We start from the raw sequence: 17,457 nt of genomic DNA on the forward strand, positions 1-17,457 counted from the left end.
TTGAGGGATAGGAGGTAGACAAGGAGAATAACATGGTGTTTTTTAATTGTCCAATCATATATAATTTGTGGCTAAACTGTAGCTATTGAAGGTACAGCTGCATTAGGGGAAAAAGGAATTGTGGATGCGGCAGTGTACGAAAGTGGCCAGATGTGGTAAAGATTCGGCTTCCAAATTAAATAATGTTTACATTTACATTTACAGTTCATACATAAGGCCCCATTTTCAAAATTACTCTGTACAGATGAACCTCTGCAGCCCCACTGGAGTCAAGCTACTTTGCCCCATCAAGATTGGATGTTTTCTTCTAAAAGATATTCTTTAGTTCAAATGGGAATTCAGCTTTGGCCAGTGATGAGCTGCCAAAATCTTGACAACTGGTTCCCTCCTCACCCCACGAGGGGGTCGTGGCCCGCCCCTGTCCCCCGGGACTCCTGCCCTATCCAACCTCCCACATTCCTTGATGCCCCCCCCGGGACCCCTGCCCCAGCAACACCCCTCCCCTGTCCCCTGACTGTCCCCAGAACTGTGCAGGAGGGTCTCATGGGCCACTGTACTGGGTGCTCACCGTGCCCCACCCCTAAGAGCCAGAGGGACCTGCCGGGGGGCGAGGTGGGGAGTCCCGGCGATGCTTACCTGGGGTGGCTCCCAGGAAGCATCCGGCAGGTCCTCTGACTCCTAGGGGCAAGGTAGCATAGCTAGGCCACCAATCACATCGAAAGTGGCGCCTTAGGCACCGACTCCCCAGGTGCTCTGGGGCTGGAGCCCCCACGGGGAAAATTTGGTGGGTGCAGAGCACCCAGCAGCAGCTCCTCGCCCAGCCCCACCTCACCTCCACTCCACCTATCATAGAATCATAGAATATCAGGGTTGGAAGGGACCTCAGGAGCTCATCTAGTCCAACCCCCTGCTCAAAGCAGGACCAATCCCCAATTAAATCATCCCAGCCAGGGCTTTGTGAAGCCTGACCTTAAAAACGTCTAAGGAAGGAGATTCTACCACCTCCCTAGGTAACGCATTCCAGTGTTTCACCACCCTCCTAGTGAAAATGTTTTTCCTAATATCCAACCTAAACCTCCCCCACTGCAACTTGAGACCATTACTCCTTGTCCTGTCATCTGATACCACTGAGAATAGTCTAGAACCATCCTCTTTGGAACCACCTCTCAGGTAGTTGAAAGCAGCTATCAAATCCCCCCTCATTCTTCTCTTCTGCAGACTAAACAATCCCAGCTCCCTCAGCCTCTCCTCATAAGTCATGTGTTCTAGACCCCTAATCATTTTTGTTGCCCTTCGCTGGACTCTCTCCAATTTTTCCACATCCTTCTTGTAGTGTGGGGCCCAAAACTGGACACAGTACTCCAGATGAGGCCTCACCAATGTCGAATAGAGGGGAACGATCACGTCCCTCGATCTGCTCGCTATGCCCCTACTTATACATCCCAAAATGCCATTGGCCTTCTTGGCAACAAGGGCACACTGTTGACTCATATCCAGCTTCTCGTCCACTGTCACCCCTAGATCCTTTTCTGCAGAACTGCTGCCTAGCCATTTGGTCCCTAGTCTGTAGCGGTGCATTGGATTCTTCCGTCCTAAGTGCAGGACCCTGCACTTATCCTTGATGAACCTCATCAGATTTCTTTTGGCCCAATCCTCCAATTTGTCTAGGTCTGTCTGCATCCTATCCCTACCTGCCACCGTATCTACCACTCCTCCTAGTTTAGTATCATCCGCAGATTTGCTGAGAGTGCAATCCACACCATCCTCCAGATCATTTATGAAGATATTGAACAAAACCGCCCCCAGGACCGACCCTTGGGGCACTCCACTTGATACCGGCTGCCATCTAGATATGGAGCCATTGATCACTACCCGTTGAGCCCGACAATCTAGCCAACTTTCTACCCACCTTATAGTGCATTCATCCAGCCCATAATTCTTTAACTTGCTGACAAGAATACTGTGGGAGACGGTGTCAAAAGCTTTGCTAAAGTCAAGAAACAATACATCCACTGCTTTCCCTTCATCCACAGAACCAGTAATCTCATCATAGAAGGCAATTAGATTAGTCAGGCATGACCTTCCCTTGGTGAATCCATGCTGTTTCTGATCACTTTCCTCTCGTGTAAGTGCTTCAGGATTGATTCCTTGAGGACCTGCTCCATGATTTTTCTGGGGACTGAGGTGAGGCTGACTGACCTGTAGTTCCCAGGATCCTCCTCCTTCCCTTTTTTAAAGATGGGCACTACATTAACCTTTTTCCAGTCGTCCGGGACTTCCCCCGATTGCCATGAGTTTTCAAAGATAATGGCCAATGCTCTGCAATCACAGCCGCCAGCTTCTTTAGCACTCTCGGATGCAACGCATCTGGCCCCATGGACTTGTGCATGTCCAGCTTTTCTAAATAGTCCCTAACCACTTCTTTCTCCACAGGGGCTAGCCACCTACTCCCCATGCTGTGTTGCCCAGCGCAGCAGTCTGGGAGCTGACCTTGTTCGTGAAGACAGAGGCAAAAAAAGCACTGAGTACATTAGCTTTTTCCACATCCTCTGTCACTAGGTTGCCTCCCTCATTCAGTAAGGGGCCCACACTTTCCTTGGCTTTCTTCTTGTTGCACAACATACCTGAAGAAACCCTTCTTGTTACTCTTAACATCTCTTGCTACCTGCAGCTCCAGGTGCGATTTGGCCCTCCTGATTTCATTCCTACATGCCCGAGCAACATTTTTATACTCTTCCCTGGTCATTTGTCCAATTTTCCACTTCTTGTAAGCTTCTTTTTTATGTTTAAGATCCTCAAGGATTTCACTGTTAAGCCAAGCTGGTCGCCTGCCATATTTACTATTCTTTCGACACATCGGGATGGTTTGTCCCTGTAACCTCAATAGGGATTCTTTGAAATACAGCCAGCTCTCCTGGACTCCTTTCCCCCTCATGTTATTCCCCCAGGGAATCCCACCCATCAGTTCCCTGAGGGAGTCGAAGTCTGCTTTCCTGAAGTCCAGGGTCCATATTCTGCTGCTTACCTTTCTTCCCTGTGTTAGGATCCTGAACTCGACCAACTCATTGTCACTGCCTCTCAGATTCCCATCCCCTTTTGCTTCCCCTACTAATTCTTCCTGGTTTGTGAGCAGCAGGTCAAGAAAAGCTCTCCCCCTAGTTGGCTCCTCTAGCACTTGCACCAAGAAATTGTCCCCTACATTTTCCAAAAACTTCCTGGATTGTCTGTGCACCGCTGTAGTGCTCTCCCAGCGGATATCAGGATGATTAAAGTCGCCCATGAGAATCAGGTCGTGCGATCTAGTAGCTTCTGCAAGCTATCGGAAGAAAGCCTCATCCACCTCATCCCTCTGGTCCGGTGGTCTATAGCAGACTCCCACCACGACATCACTCTTGTTGCTCACACTTCTAAACTTAATCCAGAGACACTCAGATTTTTCTGCAGTTTCATACCGGAGCTCTGAGCAGTCATACTGCTCCCTTACATACAGTGCTACTCCCCCACCTTTTCTGCCCTGCCTGTCCTTCCTGAACAGTTTATAACCATCCATGACAGTACTCCAGTCATGTGAGTTATCCCACCAAGTCTCTATTATTCCAATCATGTCATAATTCCTTGCCTTCACCAGGACCTCCAGTTCTCCCTGCTTGTTTCCAAAGCTTTGTGCATTTGTATATAGGCACTTGAGATAACCTGCTGATCGCCCCTCATTCTCAGTATGAGGTAGGAGCCCTCCCCTCACAGACATTCCTGCCTGTGATTCCTCCCGGTATCCTGCTTGCCCACTTACCTCAGGGCTTTGGTCTCCTTCCCCTGGTGAACCTAGTTTAAAGCCCTCCTCTCTAGGTTAGCCAGCCTGCTCGCAAACATGCTCTTCCCTCTCTTTGTTAGGTGGAGCCCATCTCTGCCCAGCACTCCTCCTTCATGGAACACCATCCCATGGTCAAAGAATCCAAAGCCTTCTCTCCGACACCACCTGCGTAACCTCCTCTCCTGAACGTGCCGCCCGGCTCCCCTCTGGTTTCCCGCGAATCAGCTGTTCACGTGGGAAGCCGGGGAGGGCTGAGAAGCAAGCAGCGGCTTCACGCTCAGGCCCAGGGAGGCAGAGGTGAGCTGGGGCGAGGAGCGGTTCCCCTGAGTGCACCCCCCAGGTTACCTGCTGCGGCACAGGCGGCCCTCCTCGCGCTCCCCGAGTGCCCCCCTTCCTGATTCGTGGGAAGCCGGGGTGGGGGGGCAGGGGTGGAGGAAAGGAGTCATGAGTTCAGGGGAGGAGGCAGAGGCGGAGCGGAGGTGAGGTGAGCTGGGGCTGGGTGAGGAGCTGCCGGTGGGCGCTCCAGCCCCAGAGCACCCATAGAGGTGGTGCCTAAGGTGCCACTTTTGGCCGGTTGTTAATTTTAGAAGCCCTTTTAGAACTGGTTGTCCCTTGTGGGATGAGGCCCATGAGACCTTTGTGGGACAACCGGTTCTAACAGGGCTTCTAAATTTAACAACCGGTTCCAGCGAACCGGCTCCAGCTCACCACTGGCTTTGGCCCATGTGCCATCCTCAGGGCCCTACAGTTAGTATACAGGGTGACCAGACAGCAAGTGTGAAAAATCAGGACAGGGAGTGGGGGGTAATAGGCACCTATATAAGACAAAGCCCCAAATATCGGGACTGTCCCTATAAAATCGGGACATCTGGTCACCCTAGTAGTATATATATTGTGTGGATGTGGCCTGCATAACACATAGAACATATGCAGCTCACAATGGTAAACAGGTTGAGAACCTCTGGTGTAAGGTTTGGTTTTTATACTTATTTGTAAATATATTTTATACATCTGTTTTTTGTTTTATAATTAAATTCAAAACTCTTTTTAAAGAAAAGAGGGTGAAAGTACTGTTAGTGTTTTTTATTTTAAGAGTAACTTCCACACTGGTAGAAGATAATATATTCAAAAATGTGATTTACTGATCGATCAAATGCTTGTCATTCAGTTTGCCAAGTACCTTCATATTCAGCTGTCTGAATGTCTTTGAGCAATACATACTCTGAAATAGATTGACACCCCTATCCAGCATGCGGATAACTTTAAGTACATGAGTTGTCCAACTGGAGTAGGTAGATGGTTAATATATTATATTATATCATATCACATTATATCAGATCACATCCTATCCTATCGGTGGTTATGTTTGATCATAACATAGGATTCAAATCTCTGTGTCCTTAAATTTAACCAAAAGGCATCTTTCATAAGGATGCAGTGCTTCATTATCAAAGTCTGAATATTGCTTATCCATGAATTTTAGGGAGAGGGAAAGCTTCTCAATAATGCAATAATATGTCAACCTGCCTCCAGGTGCTATCTTTATACAAATGAATAAAATAAATAAATAAAACAACAAACAACAACAACTGGTATTAAAGAATTGCTTTGATTCTTCTTTAGGTCTATTTTATTTTTTTGCATGTTTATTCATAATTGTACCTTGTCTGTCCTTTATGAAATACCCTTGTCTTTCTGCCAGAGACTAAATATAGATGAAAGATTAGTCACAAACATTTTCCTGCTCTTTAAGCTCTTTCCAACATCTGTGCAAAATCCCTTATTGTGAGGCTTGCCTAAAGCCCTGTAGTTCTATTGCAACCTTGTATAAAAAGGTGAGGGGAAAAACCTAACTATATTCAATCTTCTAAAACATGGGAGAAAAAAATTAACAATTCTGAAAAAGATATATTACATTTCATAGGTAAATACATAAACTTTAAATTAATATGGGACATGGTTAGCCTCCTAGAGGTTCAGTTTACACTAGTCGGCTGTAAACTCTTTCTGCATCCATAGAGGGTCTGCTAAAGAACAGTTAGGCATTTTTTAAATGTTCGGATACTTACACAACACCCAACAACTACCTGTTTAATATACTCCCTTTCCATTTGTAAAGTGTTCTAGCTGCTCTCTGTGGATCACAGTATTATGAATGGCCCTTCTGCTGACGGTATGAATGAGATTTGTTCCTTTAATCCTAGTCCTTCAATTGCTACATTCACTCAGCGTCTCTCTCTGACTTTGTATTTAGAAAATAAAACCTTGCAGGCAGTAATTTTAATTTAGGGGTTAAAGTCAATCATATTGTCCAAAGGAGGAGAATTCTCTTCCTCCCCAGCAAGACCAAATATTACAGGCACTGTCTTTGCACATGAGATAGAGAAGAAGGGATGTGCTGCATAACCCATCAGTATTACACCATATTTGTCAATAGATGTTGCTACTCAACACACAACATACTAAAATGGCCCCTTATGTTATTTGTTTACAGCATTCTTCACACAAGCATGGATCACTTTTAAGAGAGGAATATGAAATAATACATTCAGAATTGTTTAAATAATCCAAAAAGTTAATGTTTAAAATACAATTATTTCAGTGTTGATAATGATAAATTGTATTTATTATTGCAGCTGAACATTTCAGGCTCTATCCTGAGACTTTTGATATTTGGCTTATTTTGCAAATCAGCTGCTATGTGTGCATGCATTTCTCATTGGCTTCAACAATATTTGGCCTTCATATTCAGAGATGAACAACAATACTTTAAAATGTCTACAGAAGCATAATACAGGATCCTACAATATTTTACAGCTCTCTATCCAGGAAACACTTCACCTGTGGTTGAAGTGAAGTCATCTGCATGACAGAATGCAGCAGCTGTTTTACAGCATACAGTTCTAAATCACAGCTTAGGGCAGAAAGTGAGGAACACCTCTGTATATAACAAACTTCTATTAAAACTTATGTAGGCAGAATGTATTTAATCAAAACAGGAATTCAGTGAGTTAACTGTTCTAACTCTTGAAAAAGTGCTAAAGGATGATTAGTAACCACAAGTGGTCAGCACCTTGGTTTTACATCTCATCTGAAAGACTAATACAAAAATATTATGAAAATCTTTCTTTTTCCACATTTGATTTTATTTACAGAATAATTTTGATATATAGCACCTATGAGCATCGCTGATGGAAACAGCATTTGTTGGTGCTGGCTAGAATTCCACACAATTTTTTTTCTGCTATTATGACAACAGATGTGTGGCCTATCACAATGGGCTTTTATGCTAGATGTGTCTGGTTACAAGTTATACTTAAGTGCATGGTGAGTAAATTTTGTTCCATTATTATTCATAATGCTTATCAAATACATTTTCCTCCCTCTTTCTTCTTTTGTTTTTAGGTTTTGGGGTTAATTTTGCACATTCTATCCACCATCACCACCACCACTAAAGCTTCCAGGTCTAATTTCAGGTCTAGTATAACTGAAGGCAACTGCATTGAAGTCAATAAAATAATACCCATTTATTCCAGTTTGGCCCACAAATTTTATAAAATGATACTTTTTGGACACCAGTAGTATTTTATACTATTAAATTGTCTTTGGGTTTATCAGATATTTATGAGATATCAGATGTGCCTGATTACTGTATGCTCAAGAATAGGGCGGGACACATGAAACAATTTATTTTGAGGCCTTTGATGATTTTTAAATTAAATGAATTGTTTAGTGATAAACCAGTTTGGGTTAATCAACTGAGTAAAACAAAGGCAGCCACATAAGTAAGCTGGATTTGAAGGGCTTTATAGTAATCAGGAGATTTACGAATGTCTGCATATTCATGTAAATAATTACAAAGATGATGAGCACCTAATTTGGGAGTAAAGTTTGGCACCAGACAAATGTTATTATGAACAAAGGGGTCAAGTCCTAAGCCAGCTTTAAATGGAACACATTTAATTAATGACAGGTTTCAGAGTAACAGCCGTGTTAGTCTGTATTCGCAAAAAGAAAAGGAGTCCTTGTGGCACCTTAGAGACTAACCAATTTATTTGAGCATGAGCTTTCGTGAGCTACAGCTCACTTCATCAGATACATACCGTATGTATCTGATGAAGTGAGCTGTAGCTCACGAAAGCTCATGCTCAAATAAATTGGTTAGTCTCTAAGGTGCCACAAGGACTCCTTTTCTTTTTATTTAATTAATGCATCTCCCCTTCACTTACTGTTCTGGAGCCTTAAAATTCCACCACTCCTGAAGGGGATTTGAACCTTTATCCAAAGCCTACTGAAGTCAGTGCGAGTCTTTCTACTGACTTCAGTGGGCTTTGGATAAGACCCTTTGTGTTTTGCAAGGAGATTTTGAAACACTGAGTTTCTGTAACAATTACACTTTCTCCCTGCGGGACCAGTGGCATTTTAAGGCTACAGGACTGTAGTTTCTCTGTATGTTTATTAAACTAGTTTAATTATTTTAAGAAAAACTACATTTGCTATACTCTCACACAGTTCCAGGCAGATCTCTTTAGGTCATTTAGGATCTCTTTCAATATGAAAGGCTGACTAATGAGAACAGTTTTAAGGTTTAAAGGGCTGCAGAGCATGCTGGTTGTCATGAACGTGTGTACACATGAAGGTTCTATTTACTCACCAACAGTATGGTGATTTACATGGGTTCATTGCTCATTAAGGGTAATAAACTTCAACTGCGTGACACACCCTCAAATATGGGATGATGAATGAATAGGGAAAGAGAAGGGGGATTTTAATGTGGAACTGAACTTCTAGCATTTAAAAATAATTACTAGAACATTAGACCAATACTTTAGCTGGTGTATTTTAATGCATGTTAAAAAGTTAATCCCTTTGCTGCTGTGAAACATGGCACATGGTGCTTCAAGGTGATTAACTAATGGGCATAGTAGCAGCTAATGTGCATTCTGCCTACCTTACCAAGTATGTTCAGCCACACAAAAGCAGTTAAAATAAGAACAATGTTTTAGTTAATTGAAGTATTTTAAACATCCTTCTAAAGGAACATTTATGACAATGAACTGAATGAGATATCCAGAGTGGAAAAATCAATGTAAAAAATGTTTTTGAAATCAAAGATTTTCATAACGATGAAGAACCATAATGATCATCTCTAAACTGCCATCTCCCTGTTGGGTGTTTTGATGGGCAAGTTATTTCTAATTTAATGAGGCAATAAAGTAGGGATTCAGAATGTGAAAGGGTGGATTATTTAATCAATGTGTAGATCTGCCTTTACATTTATAATTGCTCAGTCCCTTGTATATTACAGGTATAAAAATGTATCAAGTGAAATATCAACAGATGATATAAAAGAGACATTGAAATTGATAAACCATTCATTAGAAATACAGGATGCAATGGAAATTTAGAAAACAAGAGATGCCTATGTTTGTATGAGAAAGAAGACCATATATTAGGAGGCACTTAGTTCACCAATGCAGCAGGTTCACCAATGAAACTAGTCACCAGTTAAACTAATAATCACATTTACTAAAAGATGGATAGCTGCATGGATGAGGCTCAAACATGACTTGACTCATGAACATGCCTTAGAGTCTAGTATCTTTAATGAAAATTACATCACAGAAAGAAAATCAAAAAGGTATTTTATTTATATATAAAGATGTGTGTGTGTACACATACATAAAAAAATTGAGTTTCAGTCTGTGCTATTCAAACCATAACTTCCATTCATTCCAATGGCATTATGAAAGGAGAAATTACCTGTGACTATGACTATAAACTGGAGAAGACAGACTACAGACAAGTTAAGTATGCATTAAAGTCTTACCTTGTTTTTAGGATATTCAGAAACTGCAAAATTTCTGAAAACTGTATCAGTCTAAGGGCTCTTAAAAATCTTAAACCTGCATAAAAAGAGAATCAGACATAACTCCAGTGCACAGTGACCCATACTGTTATAACATCAGACTTATGATGGTAACAATCAATGAAATCAATGGTATGTAGCATACTGAATGTCAAATACCTTTGAAGTGTTCTTCCATATTTAATAGTCCCAAGATCTTGACCAGCTTTTTTCAGTTGAATTTAGATCTGTTTCTATACCCTACCAGAAATGCATACTTCAAGTACTAAGTTACAGTGTGGGAAATTTAAACAGCTATGATTACCTCAGAGCTAAGTAGAGCTAAGGAGAAAAAACCTTTCTTAGTGGTTAGTTGGTAGTCTTAGTGCCCATATTCCTCTCTTCTACAATGACTTACTATTGCACATATAGATATACAACTGCTGAAAGCTCACAACTCCCCCAGTGCTTTGCAAAAAACTAAGAGATTATGGGCAAGAGATCTGATAACCTGATTTTGGGGGGAAAAAAACAAAACAAAAACCTAGACATTAGTAGGCCTGATTAAATTGGTAATTCTTAATGACGTAAAATCTTTTATTAGGTTATAATGCTCCATATCCCCACCCCAAACTCTAAAACTTCAGCCAGGGTTATGTAGTTACTGTGGCTTAAAAAAAGGTAAAACTACTGCATTTGCCTTCAAGCAGGTTACAATTACAGTAAATAACTGAACTTTGGTTCTTAGAAAAGTAACAATATTTATAAAGAGATAGCATTGAGTTGTTGAAATCAGGTTGCTTGAATAGCAATTTAGTTCTCAGACAGCTGCAGAACCAGACAGAGAGACAGAGAGCGAGAGAGCGCAAGAGAAAATACCATAAAAGATTAAGGGCTTAAATTACAGAGTCTTATGCTGGTAGTAAACAATTTTGCTGAAGATCTTTGGCATATGAGTAAAGGTACATTGTGTATTTTATATATACAGCTTATAAAGTTAAATGGAAGGCTTTTGAGGATTTTTTTTTTTTTTTAATTGCACAGTAGGGCAAGAGTTACATAAAAATTGCTTAATATGGAAGTTTGACCACTAGGGTTGGGCCTAGGGCAATGTCAACTTATGCATCTTCCTTACTGACATTTTAAATTTAGTATCAGCTAATAATGTGGTAAAAATAACACTATCATCATGGCATCTGATATTTCCTCATCTGTGGACCTGAATCTAAAACCCTAAAACAAACTTTTCAGAAAGGTCCTGAAATACCTGTTTAGGTTCCTCAGCCAACGTTTATTTTTCATGCATCGCTACACTTCCAAACAGAAGCCAGGACAGGAAGTGCCATCATAATAAAAAGGCAGACTATCCTACATATATTACTACCCTGACTGGAAGCACGGAGGGAATTTTAAAGCAACCTGCTCTGACGACATTTCCAGCTAATTATTTCTGGAATTAATAGGTACAGGTATTAAGGACAAGCACGGGAAAACTCAGTCTTTTCAGTGCCCTTCTGAATGGAACCCAAAGCTTTCTACCTGTATTACTAGTAGTGCTCCCAATTAAACTGTTTATTTATTTTGATTTTTACAAAAATTAATTGCTGATATTTTAGGAGAAAAAACACGTTATAAATATTCAAAAATGTTTTTGAATTATATAAAAAATTGCCGTCTTCTGAAACCCTGCACATCTGCTGAAAGTTTGGGATTCACCATTCAAACTGAGTTGGGACATCATCATTTTCCTTAGATAAAATTCCCCTACATGAAGCACACTTAATCAGAACAATTTAGGGAGGATAAATACATCCTCCAAAATGGAGCCAGACCATGGGCCTATAGTGAAACACCCCTGTTGATCCTTGATTCCTGATCTTGGAAGGTTTACGCTGATGTTTAAACTAAAATGTATAAGTTAGGAAAACCTAACATGCTTAAAATTGCTAATATTAAAGCTCTAACATAAGAAGTAAAAAACAAAATGTATAGATAGTGGAAATAGACTTTGCAATAAATCTGAGGCCTAATAGAGGCTAGCAAGTTAGCAGAAGGCCTAAATTTTTCACATAAGTGCTTGACCTAGAATTATAAGATTTAACAATATGTATCTTGTGATAAACAAATCAACAACAAAGGAACTATTGACCTGTGACCCCAGACATATCTTGGAAGGCTTAAGCTTAAAATCAAACTATAATCCAAATATTAGGGAAAGTGGAAATGCTTCCAGATGCTGATAATAAAAATAATTAAGGCTGTAATGCAAGTAGGGAAAAAAATGTAAAATTACGGTTATAGGCTTTACGAAAGTATGAGACCTAGATACTGTTGTTCTTAGCCTACAGTGCTTGTTCAAAGGTTATAAGATTTTGTGATAAACAAGAAAACCACAGAAGGGGATTTTACGCTCGAAATAATGGATTTTTGTTAAATGTATTAATGTGTTGGAAATATTGGGAAATCTGTGATGCAAGAATCTTATGCTAGAAAACAGAACTTTAATTATGGTTCCCTGGAATGACAAACATGGGCAGGAGGCTGAGACCTAAAACAAATATGGTCTTGAATGTGTGGGGGAAGTAAGGAAAAGGGATACAAAAATACAGTCAGACCAGCCTCTGGTTGGGACACTAGGATGACAGGATGGTGGAAACCTGGAACATCATTCCCACTTACTTTTCCTAACATCTTTCCCTTCTCTGATGCTTCTGATGGTCTTAAGAAGGTTGTGAGCATGCATAATGATCGTTTCCCTAAACTTATATTGCATTTCTGTTTTACTTGCATGTATTTAAGTACTAAATAAAGTCCTTATGTCTGTGTGTGATTCACCAATCTCATCTTCTAGAATACATTTGCATAACCACTTAAGTAAACAAACCTCCTGCACTCTAAATTAATTAATCTAAATTAATTTAATCAATCAATCAAAGGCTACATAACAGACTAAATTTAAAATGACAGAGTTGTATGGGCTTTTGGAATATATATCCATGGAACAAACCCACGTTTACATGTCAAAAACATTGTGAAATGCATTGACATAAACTGGCCATACAAGCTGGAATCCCAACATTGGTCTCCCGGAATACCAAACATGGAAAGGAGACTAAGACTTAATTAGATATGGTCTCAAACATGTGTGGGTATAAGGGAAAGGTGTATAGAAGATTTGTATGGCCAGTCCTTAGTTGGGACATCAGGATGACAGGACAGTGGAAACCTTATTGTCGCTCCCACTTACAGCACTTCTCCAGTTACTAATCAAAGAGGGAGGGATAGCTCAGTGGTTTGAGCATTGGCCTGCTAAACCCAGGGTTATGAGTTCAATCCTTGAGTGGGCCATTTAGGGACCTGGGGCAAAAATTGGGGATTGGTCCTGCTTTGAGCAGGAGGTTGGACTAGATGACCTCCTGAGGTCCCTTCCAACCCTGATATTCTAGGATTAGCTGAATAGAGTGCAATTTGCCCAAGGGTATGGCGGAAATGTTTACAGTGCACTTTATTTGTTCTGGAATATGTGCAGTAGTGGTTTTGTCCATGCTCAGCACAGTAACATCTGGTATTGTAACTGCATGCACCTGCTGAGTGAACTGGCTGCTGCAACATACTTTAACAAAATGCCCAATCTTTTTGTAATGATTGCACTGAGCTACTTTTGCCAGACATCCTGTATAGCTTGCAAGGTGTTGTGGAGATCTACAGCAAAAGCATGCTTTTACTGTATTTTGAATTTGCTGATTTGGTGGGTTTTTTTATTAGTTTTCCTCTTGTAATTGTTTGTCTGCAGCAAAAAGTGAACTTTTCTGCAAAGGAGTCACAGCCTGGACTGTGCCTCCTGTATCCATGTTCATTATTTTGGCTTCAGCTGTAGCTGACTCAATCTGAGTAGCAATGGTTATTGCTTTTTCTAGTGTAAGTTGTGGTTCTAGAAGTAAGCGTTCTCTTACACGAAGCATGGTTGTTTTCTCAATGAGCTAGTGTCATAAATATAAAGGGAAGGGTAAACCCCTTTAAAATCCCTCCTGGCCAGGGGAAAAATCTTCTCACCTGTAAAGGGTTAAGAAGTTAAAGGTAACCTCGCTGGCACCTGACCAAAATGACCAATGAGGAGACAAGATACTTTCAAAAGCTGGGAGGAGGGAGAGAAACAAAGGGTTTGTGTCTGTCGGTACACTGCTTTTGCTGGGGATAGCCCAGGAATGGAGTCTTAGAACTTTTAGTAAGTAATCTAGCTAGGTATGTGTTAGATTATGATTTCTTTAAATGGCTGAGAAAAGAATTGTGCTGAATAGAATGACTATTTCTGTCTGTGTGTCTTTTTTGTAACTTAAGGTTTTGCCTAGAGAGATTCTCTATTCTACCTGTAAGGTATCTACCATCCTGATTTTACAGGGGTGATTCCTTTACTTCTATTTACTTCTATTTCTATTAAAAGTCTTCTTGTAAGAAAACTGAATGCTTTTTCATTGTTCTCAGATCCAAGGGTTTGGGTCTGTGGTCACCTATGCAAATTGGTGAGGATTTTTACCAAACCTTTCCAAGTAAGTGGGGTGCAAGGGTTGGGAGGATTTTGGGGGGAAAGACGTGTCCAAACTACGTTTCCCAGTAAACCCAGTTAGAGTTTGGTGGTGGCAGTGGATATTCCAAGGACAAAGGATAAAATTAATTTGTACCTTGGGGAAGTTTTAACCTAAGCTGGTAAAAGTAAGCTTAGGAGGTTTTCATGCAGGTCCCCACATCTGTACCCTAGAGTTCAGAGTGGGGGAGGAACCTTGACAGCTGGTCTCTAATCATCTCATCTGCCATATTCCCAAAGTCACAAGTTACAATCAAACTCCTCAGGGAAGCAATACACTGCATTATAGTCTCCCCTGGTTTCTGCTCACACTGGCAAAATCTGTAGCGATTAGCTACTACATTCACTTTTGGCACAAAAAAGTTCTTTGGTGCAGTGAGTGCAGTCTCATATTTATCATCTGCAAGGGGAAAACTGTAAAATATATGCTGTCCTTCTGCTCCAAGGCAGTGGATTAGCAGAGCATGCTTTCTTACTTCAGAAATCTCTGTAGCACTGATTGCAAGCCGATAAATCTCAAACATATGGATCCAGGCAGTAAAAACAATTGGAGGTTCACCTGGGCTTTGCAGAAAGGGTACAGGTGGGTTCAGAGGCAGAAGATCCATCCTCATCGCCAGAATGTTGTAGCAACCAGCCAAGGTATTAACAAACTTCAACAGGACTTTATTTTTAAAGTGGAAACCTCTTTACCAAGCTGCTGCTGCACCCTTGGTAGCTTTCACTCAACCTCCTCAACTCCTCCCCCTTCCTTCCTGTTTCCTGTCCTTTCAGACTCTCAATAGCCAATACTCCCAGTTCTAATAATTACAAGCAGCATCTAAACACTACACATGAGTACAGGGGACTGGAGTAGATGACCTCTCTAGGTCCCTTCCAATCCCAGAATTTTATGATTCACCAATCTTATATCCTGCACCAAACATTCAAGTAGACACCTGAGTAAAAGAACCTCTTATTAGTGACTTGTGGATTTTGACCCCAAATGTATCACAGCCCCCACACCAATGGTCACAACTATAGCCTATGTGCTAGAAGAGTGACTGAAATCTGCTTCACTTGCTGTGTTCATCTGCTTCACTTGCATTGAGTGTTAGGGCTGCTGGATCCATGGAATCATTTCTAATGAACCTGCTGGCTCACCTCTGGACACTTCGTTAATTCTTCAGTGAACATCCAACCAGTTGAATGCTCTATAATCCTTCCAGAATAGGAAAAGGAAGGACTGCCAGAGTCAGTAGGCCCTGGTTCAGGAGGGAGCAGGAGCAGAAGGCTGGAGGCAGCATCCTGGCAGCTGACTATGGTGAGAAGACTGGACAGTTTGGGAGCTGGGACTGAAGGGCTGACAGCTGGGCTGGGAAGCAGGCTTTTTCTGGTAAAAGGGCCAGCAGCAGTCACAACAGATGAGTACTCAGGAATGGCCTGTAAACAAGAAGGGCTGTGCAGACCAGTCTGAAGAAGATGGACAAAAGGACTGAACTCTGGCAGGGACATCTTCAGGCCCATGAATGATTGCCTCTGGGAGAGGGGTGGCCTGGAGTCAGCAATCCTGACAGTAGACTTGGGGAGCCCCACCTGCCCACTCCCATGAGATGCTGAGTTAGGAACTGTTGGTGCATCTTGTGTTTGTACCTTGAAGTCTACGGTAACAGCAACATTTATTTCTGGTAGCTTTTAATAAAACAACCATTTGTCATTCATCAGACTCTGAGTGTTTATGGGGATGTACCAAAGCGTACAGTCTGAAGGACCTAGTGCTGAGAACACCGACAGCACTTGCCTCAGAGCGTGCAGAACCAAACACAGACAGATCTTGCATACCCCAGCACTCAAAACGACTCCCTGCAGTGGGGGTGGTTACACTGGATCCCAGTGCCCAATGCCAACATGCAGAGGGTGTGCAAATAACTCATCATGGGGCTGAAATGGACTGGAGGACCATCCCTGGCTCCTCTGCATTAGGGTGAATTGCACCCCTTGATAGTAGAATTAACTAGTTGAACTGAGACTAACGAAAAAGGGGAAATCCCATTCTTAAATGACTACTGTTGAAAGGGGTGTATGTGTGTAAATGTGTTTGGGGATGTAAAGCATTTGAGCATTAACTGCTCTAGCCTGTGCATTAAATTACATGCATCTGGAAAGACTGAAGTAATTCAGAGGTTTCAATCCTTTCTTCAAATAGACTTCAAACAGCAGCTGCTGGAAATGAACTTTAAGAGGCAGACTCAGATTAAATGAGTTTGCCCTGAGTAGATGATTGTCACCATCATCTTGTGTTTAGCAAGGAGATGATGAACTGAGTATGCCCTCAAGGGAGAGACCATAGACCACTTCATACTGGTGCTGTATTAATGACATGCCAAAAGCGTGCTCACAATCAAAGATGCTCCTTTGAGAGAGGACACGGTAATCCTTTACTCACACATAGTACCGAGACTGTTGTCAGAAACAAAATGAGCTGAATTACTCAGTGCCTTGATAAAAAAAATCAGTCCAGGCCCAGCACGACCTGTTCTGCTTACATTTGCTTTAATTTGATGACAAGTCTAATTTAAGTCACAGCAACAGGTGCATACAAGAACTCCATGAAGTGCCACTCAGCTCTGAAAAGTAACTGCATTAAACCAGTAACATGATGCTCCCTATTTATTGTGTCTTGCTGATCCCATGTCAAATTCTCTCAGTCGATAGTTAAAAAGAGGATTTCTCTGTCAGCCCTACAAATGCACCAAGGATCTGAAATTCAAGCCGTGTTCTTTATGACTTGTACATCAACAGTAATGAAGATTCTGTAATAGGGACTTATTGTTAACAATACTTCTGAAGATGTAACAAGCAGAAAGGAATCTAGCTTGCTCTCCCACAACCGTATCAGCTCTGCATATAACAACAGGAATTTTTGTAGCCCTACCTAACAAAAACTATCTGGGAAATTATTCTGTCTGTGTAGTGATGCGTTATCTTATTACTTCATAATATGGAATAACTGCTAAATTGCCTTGTTTGAATGATGAATAATCTCTATATATTCTGTTTAGGTCAAATCACTATTTATTTTAGTAAATGCCATTCTGATTTCAGATTGATTCTGTGTGTCAGATATTTAATTTGGATCCTGATCCTGCCTGGTGAAGCTAATGATTCAAATCACCCAGAAGAGTACTCCAAATGCTTTTCTTTCAATTCATTCTCCCTCATTCAAGTGCTGAATTT

At 41.3% G+C, this 17,457-nt stretch overlaps 1 protein-coding gene across 6 annotated transcripts in view; it reads right to left on the reverse strand.

The window, feature by feature from the left end:
• KCNMA1 (potassium calcium-activated channel subfamily M alpha 1) overlaps nt 1-17,457 on the reverse strand; it is an 845,861-nt gene that overhangs the window by 232,390 nt on the left and 596,014 nt on the right. For all 6 annotated transcript variants that reach the window (XM_077820942.1, XM_077820941.1, XM_077820940.1 and 3 more), the window contains exon 6: nt 9,642-9,717. In XM_077820942.1, coding sequence (XP_077677068.1) covers nt 9,642-9,717 — 76 coding nt within the window. The remainder of the gene's footprint in view (nt 1-9,641; nt 9,718-17,457) is intronic.

The sequence above is a fragment of the Eretmochelys imbricata genome, chromosome 7, assembly GCF_965152235.1.
Source record: "Eretmochelys imbricata isolate rEreImb1 chromosome 7, rEreImb1.hap1, whole genome shotgun sequence".
NCBI lineage: Eukaryota > Metazoa > Chordata > Testudines > Cheloniidae > Eretmochelys > Eretmochelys imbricata.